The sequence below is a fragment of the Zootoca vivipara genome, chromosome 12 (genome assembly GCF_963506605.1).
Source record: "Zootoca vivipara chromosome 12, rZooViv1.1, whole genome shotgun sequence".
Lineage (NCBI taxonomy): Eukaryota > Metazoa > Chordata > Lepidosauria > Squamata > Lacertidae > Zootoca > Zootoca vivipara.
The window spans coordinates 42,027,196-42,041,604 of NC_083287.1; the positions used below are offsets into that span (position 1 = coordinate 42,027,196).

The following is a 14,409-nucleotide window of genomic DNA, read 5'->3' on the forward strand; positions in this document are numbered from 1 at the left end:
ATTCATTCTGGAGTACCTCAGGTTGCAAACTTAATTCATTCTGGAGGTCCGTCCTTAACCCGAAACTGTTCTTAACCTGAGACACGCTTTTGCTAATGGGGCCTCCTGCTGCCACCGGGCCACCACCACGTGATTTCCGTTCTCATCCTGGGACAAAGTTCTCAACCCGAGGTACTACTTCTGGATTAGCGGTGCTTGTAACCCGAAGTGTTTGTAACCCAAAGCATTTGTAACCCAGGGTACCACTCTATTGATATTGATAACCTGCACTAACCAGGACTCACACATCAGAAGGGTGTACACAATTGGTTTATATTATTGCTCAACCACACTGCTCCCTACAGATTTGTACCCTTGACTTCCAGTTCCCTTAATTCTCCTCAAACTCTCCCACCTTCTTCTTTGAAAATCTTCTCAACATACAGTTTATTTCCTATAGAATTTTATATATTGCCCCATAGATAACACTAAAATGAGGCTGCAGCTGAACAACTGGGGCACCATTATCCTTTGCATGTGAGAAAGCCCAATATTGAATCTGAAGGATTTCTGTTCATGCCTGCTCACTCAATACACTTTTCAGGCCATTCATGCTTTATTGCACGGCACTCAACAATTTATTCTATACACTTGTTATGCCTGGAAATAAAAACTGGACTCATAACTACAAGCAGCTAATCAAAGTGCTGGCAGGAACCATTTAAGGCATGGGTAGGCAAACTAAGGCCCGGGGGCTGGATCCGGCCCAATCGCCTTCTAAATCTGGCCCACGGACAGTCCAGGAATCAGCGTGTTTTTACATGGGCATCCTTTTATTTAAAATGCATCTCTGGGTTATTTGTGGGGCATAGGAATTCATTCTCTCCCCCCCCCCAAAAAAATATATCGGTAGTCCGAGGGTCTGAGGGACATTGGACTGGCTCCCTGCTGAAAAAGTTTGCTGACCCCTGATTTAAAGAAACAAAACAAAAAGGGATAACTGCACATGGCTTGGGTATTGTTGAGACAATTTATGATTACTCGTTTAAAGAGAGCCATTAAAATTAGCAATCAGTGTAATTAATCAATTAAAATTTTAATTATACGGATCAGAACCCCTATCCTTAATTAACTGTTGAGGATGATAAACACAGAGAAATCAGGACTAGAGACACATGAAGAGCCAATACAAATGCATCAGTCCAGTTTTTGTCCCAAAATTTCTTAAACAAGAATCCTCCATGTGGCTTTTCCCTCTATGTGTATCTAAAGCTAGGAGACTCTTTCCCTTTCATTGTAAGATCATGGGTCTTCATACTAAGAAACAGGCAACTGCAGCCAACAGTGTGCCATTGAAATCAACACCAATATGTCTCTTAATTGGGGAGGGGGGGTCTCCAGGTGCATGTGGGGTGGGCAGGGGAACATTCTCCCTCTCTCTTAGGGACATTCCTGAACAACAATTTTAAACTGAGGACATTGGGCTAAATTTTAATAAAGGTCAAAATAGGGCTGGGAAAGACTAATGCTTGCAGACCAGGACAGCTGCTGTCAGTCAGAGCAGCTTTTCCCTACCTGGTCCCTTCCTGGTGTTTTGGACTACAGTTACCAGCATCCCTGATCTGGCCATGCTGGCTGGGAGTCCAACAACATTTGGAGGATACCATATTGGAGGACGCTGGTATAGATACCACTCAGCTAGTTTGACAACAACAGCAACAACAACAACAACAACAACAACAACAACAACAACAACAACAACAACAAATACCTCGCCCATTTGGCTGGGTTTTCCCCCACCACTCTGCCTTCAGTAGAAGTTGTGTACAGGCTTTCCAGTGAATGTCATAAATTAATTGTGTGTTAATTAAAACTGGTCAACGGCAAGGAAGGAGTGCTTATGATAGGCACCAGCCATACTGATAAGGAGGTCAAAATATGGGCTAATATTTTGAATTACAGTACATTGGTGGAAACATCTCTAAATAGATGTTAAAAAACTGCTTCTGACTGGCATTGAGAATTGTGGATGAAGAAATCCACAGGAGAGGAAACAATATCCTCTATAGACATAATTAAGTGAATTGCTTTAATACAGTTAAAACTTTTAACCTTCACAATATTCGAAGCGGATACAAGAACTGCTTCTATTTAAAGTTTGTATGAACAGTCTATGCTGCACTAAAACTTTTACAGTGATGTAAACCATTGAAATAAATTATCTTAATTTGGTCAGATCTATATTCATTAACTGTATTACCCACCAAGGGAATAAAAGACAAATTTTAATTCTACTAATGTATTTCACTTGTGCATTCGTTTGGCACTATAGTAATTAAGGGCACTGTTCAACAACGTTCCCTTACTCTTCACTTAGGTTGAAGTCCCAGTGGGACAACAGCAAAAATTTGGCCTAACTGTGAAGTGTTGAGCTTGTAATAATTTTAGGTGTGGAAATATTAATTTTGTGAGCCTGAAACATATATTCTGAAGCACTCTAGATATTTATCTTTTAGTGCCCTTAAGCACTGTGAATTAGAACATTCAAGTAATCAGGAAACAGTGCAACATTCAGAGTATACAAATAATGAAGAATCATTACATTATGAACCAGCCTCACCAAACGTCAAATGGAAATTCACTGAGGAATCATGATGCAGACTCAAAAGTGATTTTTTTAAGAAGAGAAAGGGGGGAAAAACTTAGGGATTTGCAATTCAAATATGCCCAATGGTTAGAAAAAATAATAATAAAGCATATTTAATAGATTGATCAATGTGACTTGTTAAAAACAATTTTTTAAAAGTAAACAGTTTATTGGCTGAGAGCATTTCAATGCCACTGGCCCTCTTATTAACAATTACCATGTGGATTTTTACAATGAAAAACAACCTGTATTTATTGGAAGAACTAATATGGTGCTCTACATTCGTCTAATGTTTTCCTATAAGTATGTATGTGAACTATAGTTTTGTTTAACACAAAGAAATTGTTTCTAACTGTTAAATAAATTACTCCTGCTTTTTTTGGCTCCAAAAGACTAGTATTCAACCCAACACACCTTTTCAGGTTGTCTACTGATCCATGTTTTAATTACTGGTATCTACAAATTTTGTTTATGTACGTTATGTACAGGAATGGACCAATACATTTTGCTGCCTAAAGCAAAGCCATTCTGCATACAGAAGGCAACTGGACTGACAGCTGAAATGTACTTCAATGCTGGTGATGGGACAACATCCTCTACTGTGCCTGAGGGCAGCATAATAGCTAGTTTCAAGAGTGCAGGACAGGCTTTGTGGTACACAGAGCTTGCCCTCCAACACCTTCACTCACCAATCATCAATGGCCACTATCTGCCATGTGAGAAAGAAGAGAAGCATCTTTATATTTTATATCATTTATTTGCCTTTGCCCTTTAGAACTGTAAGACACCTTGGGTTTCTTGGCAGAAAGCCAGTACATAAATGCAATAAATAAATACCTCGCCTCTGCTCCCTGTCTCCCATGTCATGCACGCTGCAACAGGGGAGAGCACGCAAGCCCAAGGCTCATACTTATAATGCTAAACTGTGGTTTAGGGTTTTAAATCAACCTCTAGGACACTGGTGATCAGTGGTGAATTTAGTGCCTTAGCACACACTTGTTTAAATAACAGCAATATTATTCTCAGGTTGCTTAAACTGGCCAGGGATATTAGCTGATGTATCGCAAGCCTGTGGTAACAGTTGGATAAGGAGAAAAATTGTATTTTCTAAATGTGACGTCACAGACACTCTGAAGGCTATCTGTTGTCATAACAGGTGGAGATTGCATTGCAGGGGGAGGGGGACTTACATATTCAAAGCAGAGCTGAGCTTCAATTTCTCAGATAATAGTATTCTGAAACATTTTTATATGGGGAGTGGGTTCCCCTAAAAAAGAATGCAACAAGTGTGTCTGACATTCTCCCAGAATGAAGAAAGGACCCATAGATTCTTTAAAAACATATATATACATAGATAGGTAGCTAGATAAGATTCTTGCAGGTAAAGAAAGAACAACCCAGGAACCTAGCACCTCATTTAAAAGGTTTAGTTCTCCTTAACATCTAGACCAAGATCATGGCCACTGGTCCCATCACCTCCTGGCAAATAGAAGGGGAAGAAATGGAGGCAGTGAGAGATTTTACTTTCTTGGGCTCCTTGATCACTGCAGATGGTGACAGCAGTCACGAAATTAAAAGACGCCTGCTTCTTGGGAGAAAAGCAAGGACAAACCTAGACAGCATCTTAAAAAGCAGAGACATCACCTTGCCGACAAAGGTCCGTATAGTTAAAGCTATGGTTTTCCCAGTAGTGATGTATGGAAGTGAGAGCTGGACCATAAAGAAGGCTGATCGCCGAAGAATTGATGCTTTTGAATTATGGTGCTGGAGGAGACTCTTGAGAGTCCCATGGACTGCTAGAAGATCAAACCTATCCATTCTTAAGGAAATCAGCCCTGAGTGCTCCCTGGAAGGACAGATCGTGAAGCTGAGGCTCCAATACTTTGGCCACCTCATGAGAAGAGAAGAATCCTTGGAAAAGACCCTGATGTTGGGAAAGATTGAGGGCACTAGGAGAAGGGGACGACAGAGGACAAGATGGTTGGACAGTGTTCTCGAAGCTACGAACATGAGTTTGACCAAACTGCGGGAGGCAGTGCAAGACAGGAGTGCCTGGCGTGCTATGGTCCATGGGGTCACGAAGAGTCGGACACGACTAAACGACTAAACAACAACAACAAACATCTAGAAAATAGAGAGGTTCACCCAGGGATAGTATTTAGCTGCTCCTAGTGCACCTCTCTCTGGTTTTAAAAATCAAGCGTGTGCCACTTAGCTGCAGTAGGCTATCCTGCAATCTTGCAGGAATATGATGGATTGTTGGGTTATTGCTCTGTATCTGTAACTGCTGCATGAAGAATCTCGACATTTGGCTAGCCAGTCTCCTCATTGCATATGAAGCTGGCAATATACTGTAGTTATTTCTAAAGCAAGTAGTGGTTTTCACAACAGGCTTGTGTATTGGGTACAAAACACTGCTTCACTTTTTCCTGAAAATTATTTCTGAAGGATTAAACACTATTATACACCACTAATATCATTCCTGGAAGAGATCCATAAAATTTTACATGACTTATAGAATACACAGGCACCCTTAATATACAGAGTGCCTGTGTATTCTATAAGTCATGAACTCAACATGTTTGCAGCCAAGAATGGCAAAGAAGCTAATCTAGGATACATCATTTTATGGGGTAGAATGAAAGAAAACCTTTATCTCAGAGCATTCATGCTTTCTTCAAGAAGTGTGCTTTGTAATATAATGTGGGGTGATACATATATTCAAGCATATTTTCCTAACCAGCAACTACAGATGCTACTCTCTAGTTCACCAGGCTTCAAAAAAGGGGCTGCCAATTATTTTACATTACTGAAAATTGTGATAATTTGCACCTGAGTGGACAAAGGAGCACACACACATTTTCAAATGCTTTTTCAGTGATCAGATGATGAGGTCCAGAGTAGTGTAATGAACAGCAGCAATTTCTTTATATAAAGGGTAGCTCTATTCTCTTAATAAGTCCCTCTCTGCAGCCTTATGTATGTTTGTTCATAATGGTGCTGAAGAAATAGACAATCTGCTAGGAGAGCTTGCACTGACAGTGAAAAAATTCTGAAATTCTCTGCAAAATGAGGAAGGAAGATGTAGTCTCTTATTCCTTCCCACAAAATAGAACTTCCATGCTGTGAATTTAAGAGCCACTACGGAGCACTGGTTGTCTTGTCAGGCTACAACTGGGAAGACCCAGATTCAAATCCCCACTTAGACATGAAGTTCACTGGGTGAACTTGCATCAGTCACTATCTTTTAGTACAGCAATAGATAACATGGTACCATCCAGATATTTTTGAATACCACTCCCATGATCCCTGATCATTGGGCTGCAGCTGATAGGAGTTGAAACCCAACGACAACTAGGCAGGACCTGAGTCATTACATAACATAAAACATGGGTAGAGAGTTTCCTGGGGCATCCAGAGATGTAACATTGCAGGATTAAAGCCAAGTCACAGGGGTGGAACAGACTTCCTCGGAAGGTGTGGTGGACTCTCCTTCATTGCATGTTTTTAAGCAGAGGTTGGATGACCATCTGTCATGTATGCTTAAATTGAGATTCCTGCATTGCAGGGGGCTGGACTAGATGACTGTTGGGGTCCCTTCCAGCTCTACAATTCTATGATTCTAATTAGTCTTTGCTGAAAAAGAGACAAGCCTGATCCTCTTCAGAAAATACAGAAATAGATATTGAGTTCACCACAAGCCGAATAGGCTGGCTGGCTGGCTCCCATTCATTCACACTGGATGATTAATAGATGAATTACAAGCATTGCTTGTGTAAGATCCTATAATGGGTTCCAGGGATCAACTGGATGATTGCAACCTCCTGCTTGTGGCTAGCATTTGCTTGGGTCAGCACTGGCTCATCATTTATAAAGCATAGACAAGCTAAGTAAAAGCAAGTACTCTTTAGCCATAGAGCAAACCTAGTTTGAACAACCAAGACACTACAGAGGGCCTGGTGTAAAGTCATTGTTTGCCAAAATAGATACACAAAGTCCATCACCCCGGGCATGAAGAAAGCACACTACTTAACTACTATGCCTAATAATGATTGATAGACCTAGACCACATGAGTTTCTCTGAGCTGTAGCTCAGTGCGTGGAGCATCTGTGTTGAATGCAGAAAATCCCAAATTCAGTCCCTGGCATCTCCAGGCTAGACAGGTGAAGACCCTTCTCTGAAACTGTGGAAAGCCACTGCCAATCAGTATAGACAATAATAAGCTAAATGGGCTGACGGTCTGACTCAGTGTAAGGCAGCTTCCTATGTTCCTACATCCTTCTTTACAGTTGTTTAAGCCAGTAACTCTCCTTCATGGATCACTGCCTTGTTGTGGCAAAGGGGCTTGAATAACTCCAAGGAGCTATGAGCTATGCCGTTCAGGGCCACCCAAGATGGACAGGTCATAGTCGAGAGTTTAGATTAAATGTGATCCACCTGGAGAAGGAACTGGCAAACCACTCCAGTATTTTGCCAAGAAAACTCCATGGACATTTAAAAAAAAAAGAGAAGCTTTGAGAAGCGAGTATTTCCAAGGCATGCTCTGGTTCATGGGGTCACAGGGAGTCAAACACGACTAAGACGACTAAACAACAACAACAAGCCAGTAACTATAATCACTTCTACAGCAGTGAATTCCATGCACTTCGTAAAGTAGTACTTTATTTTATGGTTTCTGAATCCACTGTCTGTCTATGTAATTGGGTGCCCACAATTCCTATGATTATGAGAAAGAGGGGAAAGTTCTCACTCCCACTTTTTTTTCTGTCATGCCAAACTTTATGAAGCTCTGTCATGTTTGCTCTTATTCACCTTTTTAAAAGCAACAACAACAAGATGTTCCAGTCCTTGATCATTTTGCTTGCCCTATTCTAGTAGTAAAATAAATTTTACGGGATAGGGAGAGTAAAACTGGGTAGAAGGCATTCCAAGCAGTTCCAACACAGATTTATATAAATTCACTATGACACTAGCCATTTTATTTTCAATCCAGTTTGTAATAATCTCTAATGCTGAATGTTCTTCCTTCTCACTGCCACTGCAGGCACTGAGGTATTCATCACCACTCCAATACCCTTTTTCTGAACTGTCACAGCAAATTGAGTTCCTATAAACATATGTATAAATTTCTTGCCTTGTTTCAACATGCATCATTTTACACTTATTACAATGAATCTCATTTGCCATTTTGTTTCCCATTCGTCCAGGTCTGGAGATAATCCTTGGGGATGATTTGGCATCATCCACAAACTTGAGTACATTTAAGAGTAAGGCTCCCAATAATGCAAAGTGATCTCGCATCAAACAGAGTGCCGGCCAGATTAGAAACAGTGTGCACTGCATCTGATCTGATTAGACCACCCACATCTAAGAACATGCCTTGAAGGTAAAGATAATGTTAATGCAGGACCTTCCAGTTTAATTAAGTCCACCCCTTGGTGAAGAGAAAGATAAGAAGGGTGGAAGAAGAGTGACATGCTGTATCTGTCACAGGGCGAAGTACCACCAGAAACTGCCCAATGTGTTTACAAGAGTAAAGGTAAAGGGACCCCTGACCATTAGGTCCAGTCGTGACCGACTCTGGGGTTGCGGCACTCATCTCGTGTTATTGGTGTACAGCTTCCAGGTCACCTCACTCTATAGGCCAAGGGAGTCAGTGTTTGTCCGTAGACAGCTTCCGGGTCATGTGGGCAGCATGACTAGCCACTTCTGGCGAACCAGAGCAGCACACGGAAACACTGTTTACCTTCCCGCCGGAGCGGTACCTATTTATCTACTTGCACTTGATGTGCTTTCGAACGGCTAGGTGGGCAGCAGCTGTTAAGTAATCCAAATTCCACTAAACAGACATAGCATATTAAACACTAGAAAAATGTATGCATTAAAGATTTAAAACAGGGGGAGGAAAGGGGTTAAAACCAGGAATTCTCCTTGCATCTGGTCTATCATTTACAAGCCTCATCCTCACCCTCCACAGTGTTATGCTCCATTCTGCTCTCATTATAGATTTGCTTCTACTGTTCATGCCCTGTTAAACAATTTCAGTTTAATTAATTACCCCACTGATATGAAATCACCAAAGGATCCTTTGTTTCTAGGTACATACAGACTCATTAACATCAAATTTAATAGATCTTTAAGGGGGGAGAGCCCACACATACAAAAAAGATACTCAGAAAAAGAGGTGAAAAGATTGCTCTGTTAAGTAACACCATTCAAGTATCTTTTGATATCACTGCAGATCTCAACAGCAATTGTGGGCTTGGAAATGCACAAAATACAAAACTATCAGAAATATGTAAATGGAATACCTTTTTCTTAAAAAAAGAAGAAGACCACTCTTAAAAACTCCCAGTTCAACTTGCCTTGAAAGATGGATTTCTAGTGTTAACAATAAGAAACCAATAAAATGGACTAGGTGGGAGCTGACAGAATTTTCACTCTGAGCATCAGCTCTGCACAATCAGGCTTGAAGATGCCAAAGGTACTGTACAGCAGTCTCATACAATCCATCTATTGGTGGACTGTACTACTTCAGACTGTGCATGGCGAATTGAAACCTGAATGCTTCCCCATGTAAACATCTCCTGGCTGGTTGCAAGGCTGGTCTCATTGCAGCCCATTTATACTAGAAAGATTGTGCAGGAGGAGGAGAACTAAATTCAACCAGTATTATAGAGAGAAGCAGGGCTTTTTTTCAGTTGGAACTCACTCAGTTCTAGCACCTCTCAAGTGGGTACCCATTGCCATTATAAGAGAACAAGTGAGGCGCTCATTGTGAGTTCTGGCACCTCTTTATTTAATAGAAAAATAGCACAGGATAGAAGGATTTTAAGCCTTAGTTCATAAATACCAGTTGTACATGTGCTGGGATGTTTTTATGTGTGTGTGTGTGGGGGGGTTATCAAATGGAAATTACCCCACCTAAAGTCTGTAATAGTACAGGCCTGTAAGAGACGCATTGCACAATATTGTGTTTCAGCTCTAACATTGGCACACATGCACCCACAGGGACGTACCATGATGGCCACAAGATCTCCTCGCCCGCCCCTGAAATGGCTTTTAAAAAGCAATCTATTCTAGCCAACAGAATAGGTTGCCATGTGTGCTTGGCTGCAGCCTGTGTGCCGTGTGATGCTCACAACAGTGTCTCCCGTCTGAAATGCAAACATGGGCCCAAAGGTGGCAACCCCTGCTAGATCCAAAGCATTTGCATCCAACTTGTTTTCTGTTAAAATATTGCCATATCCTTCCAACATGACCCAACAGGATGCCCACGCTAACACCACTACCATTTAAAATATAGGTAAGGGCACATGGTGTTCTGTGTGCCTGCATAAATAAAGGTTTGGATTGAACCTGTGTTATCTAAAGACACGTATGTTACCTGTTCTTGTCTCTCCAGCCATTTATCTACCATGGGATGGGTGGCACTTAGTGAAGAGCGAGCATTGTCCCTCTGAAACTGGGTAGACCAGCTACTGGTGTCTCGTGGGAGGCTTCTGTAATTTTCATCTTTCTGTTTCAAAACAAAAACAGGGAAGAAGGTGATACAATTTAAAAGCAAAACACAAAAACACTATCTAAGGGCACTAACCATGCAGCAGGTTTTCAAAAGAATGACACACCAGAGACAGACTAGAAATGAAACAGAATGTATCATTTCCAAGTTTAGGTCTCTATAGAACAGCACTGAAAGTCTACGTATGGCACTTTTATAGCAAGTGTGTCCTAGGGGCTGTTAAAATGCAATATGCATTTGCACACTCACAGGCTGCTATGTTTTCCCTACAGCAGTTCTGGAAAACTCATATGCAAAATGGACCTTCTCTTTAAAAAAATATAGCAGTGGTGCAAACGCTATGGTGAGTGTGTTAGAAAACTGCAGGTGAGTGAGTGTGTTAGAACCTGTGTTCTACCAGGGGCTTCTAACAGCTTCAAATAAGGTGTAGCTATTAAGATTTAAGGCAGGGAGAGGTATAGAAAGTGGGGTTAGTTTTAAAGGAATATAGAATATTAAAAACCCTGACAGACTAGTCTTTAATCAATAGGAATATTGAAGTGCTTAAACACTTCAACACCAGAGTACCCTGGCTTACAGGTTAAGCCTGGATTCTGCTAGCGGAAAAGGACAGACACAGTTTCTTCTGGGAAAGAAAAGGCAGAAACAAGTTTTTCTCAAACCATGTTTATGTTGAATCCAGGGAGAAGAAAGAAGGGTCCAGCCAATGGGGAAGGATAGCAATCCTGCTTGGGACAAAGACAATCCTAGTACAATCTCTTTCGTGTTATGTTACATATCTATGGGTGCAAACCTTAAAGCAATAAACAGCACTCTGCCTGTTTATCTGTGCCCTCTCTGATACATATGTGGTTCTGGTCCCCAGACTGAAGCACAATAAATATAAAAAAGGGATTAAGGTCCTATTAAAATGCACAATGGGGAAACAAGAGGCAAAGTAGCGAGTCACGGAAAGGGCCCTCCATAGTGGAAAGGGAGCTGGCTGGAATTTAATAGTCATCCAAAGGCCTTGACAGAAAGCAGCAGGTCAGGTGTATGGCAGAATATTGCTTCTCGTTCCATTTCCTCTTTGTGTCAAAAACCTATCTGCTACTGCTAAGAGCCAACAGCAACTATTTAAATCATCTGATGTGGTGCAAAGCCAAAGCAAAATCACAGTTGGGGAAAAGAAATATGACTTGACGTGAGGGAAAACCACTTTAAACCATAATTTATTGATGTGACCTTGTCATATGACAGATCTCCAGCTTCTCTGAATGAGCAAATGAGCATCCTTGCAAGGAAGACCAGGTGGATAATGAACTCCCACTACTATATTGATTGGCAATTACCATTTTCTATACATACTTCTAGAACAAGGCTACATAATCCTATTCTATGCAAAGAATAAACCTCCAGACAGCTACTTTTAAATTATCTCAGAACAATATGGGAATTTCAAAGCATACATATGTACTTCAGTTCGACATCTAATTATGGGCTACAACCTATTTTTGCAGAAGTGGGACTTTCTGTGTGAGAGCTAAGGTCTAATTCTCAGTGAGCTGTACCGCATATGAAACAGGAACATGTAGCCTAAAGTAGTACAGCCCTGGCACAAGTTGACCACCCAGTGAGAATTAAAAGAGGTAAAGGTAAAGGGACTCCTAACCATTAGGTCCAGTCACGAACGACTCTGGGGTTGCGGCGCTCATCTCACTTTACCGGCCGAGGGAGCCAGCGTACAGCTTCCAGGTCATGTGGTGTCAGGGGACCACCACTAGCGATCAGCAGAGAGCCCAGCCCAGTGGTGCCGGGCCTCTCCGACAAGGAAGACCCCAGCGAGAGGGTGCAGGAGGAGAGGGATGCTGACAGCTCAGAACACCCACAGGGGAGGTTTCTGGGGAGAAGCAATTGAGCAGCTCAGGAGGGGAGGGGAACGTTGTCCCTCCATCCCCCCAGTTACGCAGAGGGGGAAAGCATTGGGAGCAGAAGAGGAGATTTAGGGCCCCAAGGCTACGTTGCTGGAGGCAGTCCCGCCGACCGGCACTTCCGGATTCTGACTGACTGAAACGGTCATGGACTTTATTGCTCTACCTTTTACATATGTATATAATTGTTGTTGTTGTTTAGTCGTTTAGTCGTGTCCGACTCTTCGTGACCCCATGGACCATAGCACGCCAGGCACTCCTGTCTTGCACTGCCTCCCGCAGTTTGGTCAAACTAATGTTCATAGCTTCGAGAACACTGTCCAACCATCTCGTCCTCTGTCGTCCCCTTCTCCTAGTGCCCTCAATCTTTCCCAACATCAGGGTCTTTTCCAAGCATTCTTCTCATGAGGTGGCCCTTCATGGATCAATGCCTTGTCCCCTTCATGGATCAATGCCTTGTCGTGGTGAAGGGGCTTGAATAACTCAGAGAAGCTATGAGCTATGCCATGCAGGGCCACCCAAGATGGACAGGTCATAGTGGAGAGTTTTGACTAAACATGATCCACCTGGAGAAGGAACTGGCAAGCCACTCCAGTATCCCTGCCAAGAAAACTCCATGGACAAAAACTCCATGTATATAATAAAACTCTGTAAAAGCCAGTTACGAAGTTTGGAGCCTTTTACTCGTGTGAAGACACCTAGGCACCCTGACATGTGGCCAGCATGACTAAGCAGATTCTGGCGAACCAGACCAGCGCACAGAAACACCGTTTTACCTTCCTGCCAGAGCGGTACCTATTTATCTACTTGCACTTTGATGTGCTTTCGAACTGCCAGGTGGACAGGAGCTGGGACCGAACAACAGGAGCTCACCCCGTCACAGGGAGTCGAACCGCCGACCTTCTGCTCAAGCCCTAGGCTCAGTGGTTTAACCAACAGCACCATCCGCATCCTCCAGTGAGAACTAGGTCTTACCAAATGCTTTGTAATCTCAGCACAATACCTTGTATAGCCTCTAACTTTTGACAGGGGGAAAACAAATTATAGTTGACTTAACAGGGGGCAGGGCAGACAAAAAAAATGAATCTGCAACCTGGGGATCACCAATGAGCTGTGAATATTGCATTCTGTTCCTTGCTCATGGGCTCTCATGCATGGAGTTTTCCATCTCCAACAGGAACTTTCTGCAAGTGTTCTTCTTCTGTTTGTGTGATGAGACAATGTGGACATGCTAGCTAGAACTTCTCTGTGTTCCAAATTATTTTTCCTACTGGCATATTATTCATATCCCACAGCGGGTAAGTAGCATAGCTGCCAAGTTTTCCCCTTTTCTCGCGAGGAAGCCTATTCAGCATAAGGGAAAATCCCTTTAAAAAGGGATAACTTGGCAGCTATGGTAAGTAGGTGGGACTCTATGTAGGGTTTAGATTATATATGTTAAAGCAAAAACAAGAACAGCTTAGTGCTTTGCTATACAGATTTCATTCTGACAATTATTTGATGTGTAGGTTATAAACAGTGTTGATGTTTGAACACATAAGCTTTTCATTTGTTATAAATGCTGTTTTCCTGGGCTATATGTTTGTCACAGGTCAAGTGGAGCAGACAGGAGGAAGGGATGTCCAGGCAGGATTTTTGGATTCTGGATTTTCGAAGGGCGTTAGGAACATTCTTCTACCAACTATTTAATCATCCAGTGCTTTACCAGCTGCACTGGCTCCCGGTGGAGTACAGGATCAGGTTTAAGGTGCTGGTTTTGACCTTTAAAGCCCTATGCGGCTTGGGACCCTCGTACCTACGGGACCGCCTCTCCTGGTATGCCCCGTGGAGGACCTTAAGGTCCACAAACAACAATACTCTGGAGATCCCGAGCCATAAGGTGGCTAGATTGGCCTCTACTAGGGCCAGGGCATTTTCAGTATTGGCCCCAACTTGGTGGAATGCTCTTTCACAGGAGACCAGGGCCCTGCGGGATTTGTCATCTTTCCGCAGGGCCTGCAAGACAGAGCTGTTCCGCCTGGCCTTTGGGCTGGACTTAGTCTGACCCCTGTGTTTTCCTCCCTCATGGCTTGGATTTATGGACTACTTAAAATGAGGCTGCATTTTAAATTTTAATACTGTATTTTAATCTGTATTTTAATTAATTGCTTTTTATGCTTTATTGTAATTTTATTGGTGATAGCCGCCCTGAGCCCAGTTTTGACTGGGGAGGGCGGGGTATAAATAAAAATTTATTATTATTATTATTATTATTATTATTATTATTATTATTATTAAACCAGAACCATATTATTTGCACTGCTGCATGGATATTTTCACTAAAATTGTGAACAATGGCTTACCAGGATGG

The 14,409-nt window shown here is 42.2% G+C and overlaps 1 protein-coding gene and 1 long non-coding RNA gene across 5 annotated transcripts in view; both read right to left on the reverse strand.

Annotated features, from left to right (window-relative positions):
• Positions 1 to 5,145, reverse strand: part of LOC132592866 (uncharacterized) — a 31,836-nt gene extending 26,691 nt beyond the window's left edge. The window contains exon 1 of the long non-coding RNA XR_009558421.1: positions 17 to 5,145. This is a non-coding gene — a long non-coding RNA (uncharacterized LOC132592866). The remainder of the gene's footprint in view (positions 1 to 16) is intronic.
• The window catches only part of PARD3 (par-3 family cell polarity regulator), a 568,363-nt gene that overhangs the window by 306,989 nt on the left and 246,965 nt on the right, over positions 1 to 14,409 (reverse strand). For all 4 annotated transcript variants that reach the window (XM_035129016.2, XM_035129014.2, XM_035129013.2 and 1 more), the window contains one exon: positions 10,015 to 10,146. In XM_035129016.2, the coding sequence (XP_034984907.1) occupies positions 10,015 to 10,146 (132 nt within the window). The remainder of the gene's footprint in view (positions 1 to 10,014; positions 10,147 to 14,409) is intronic.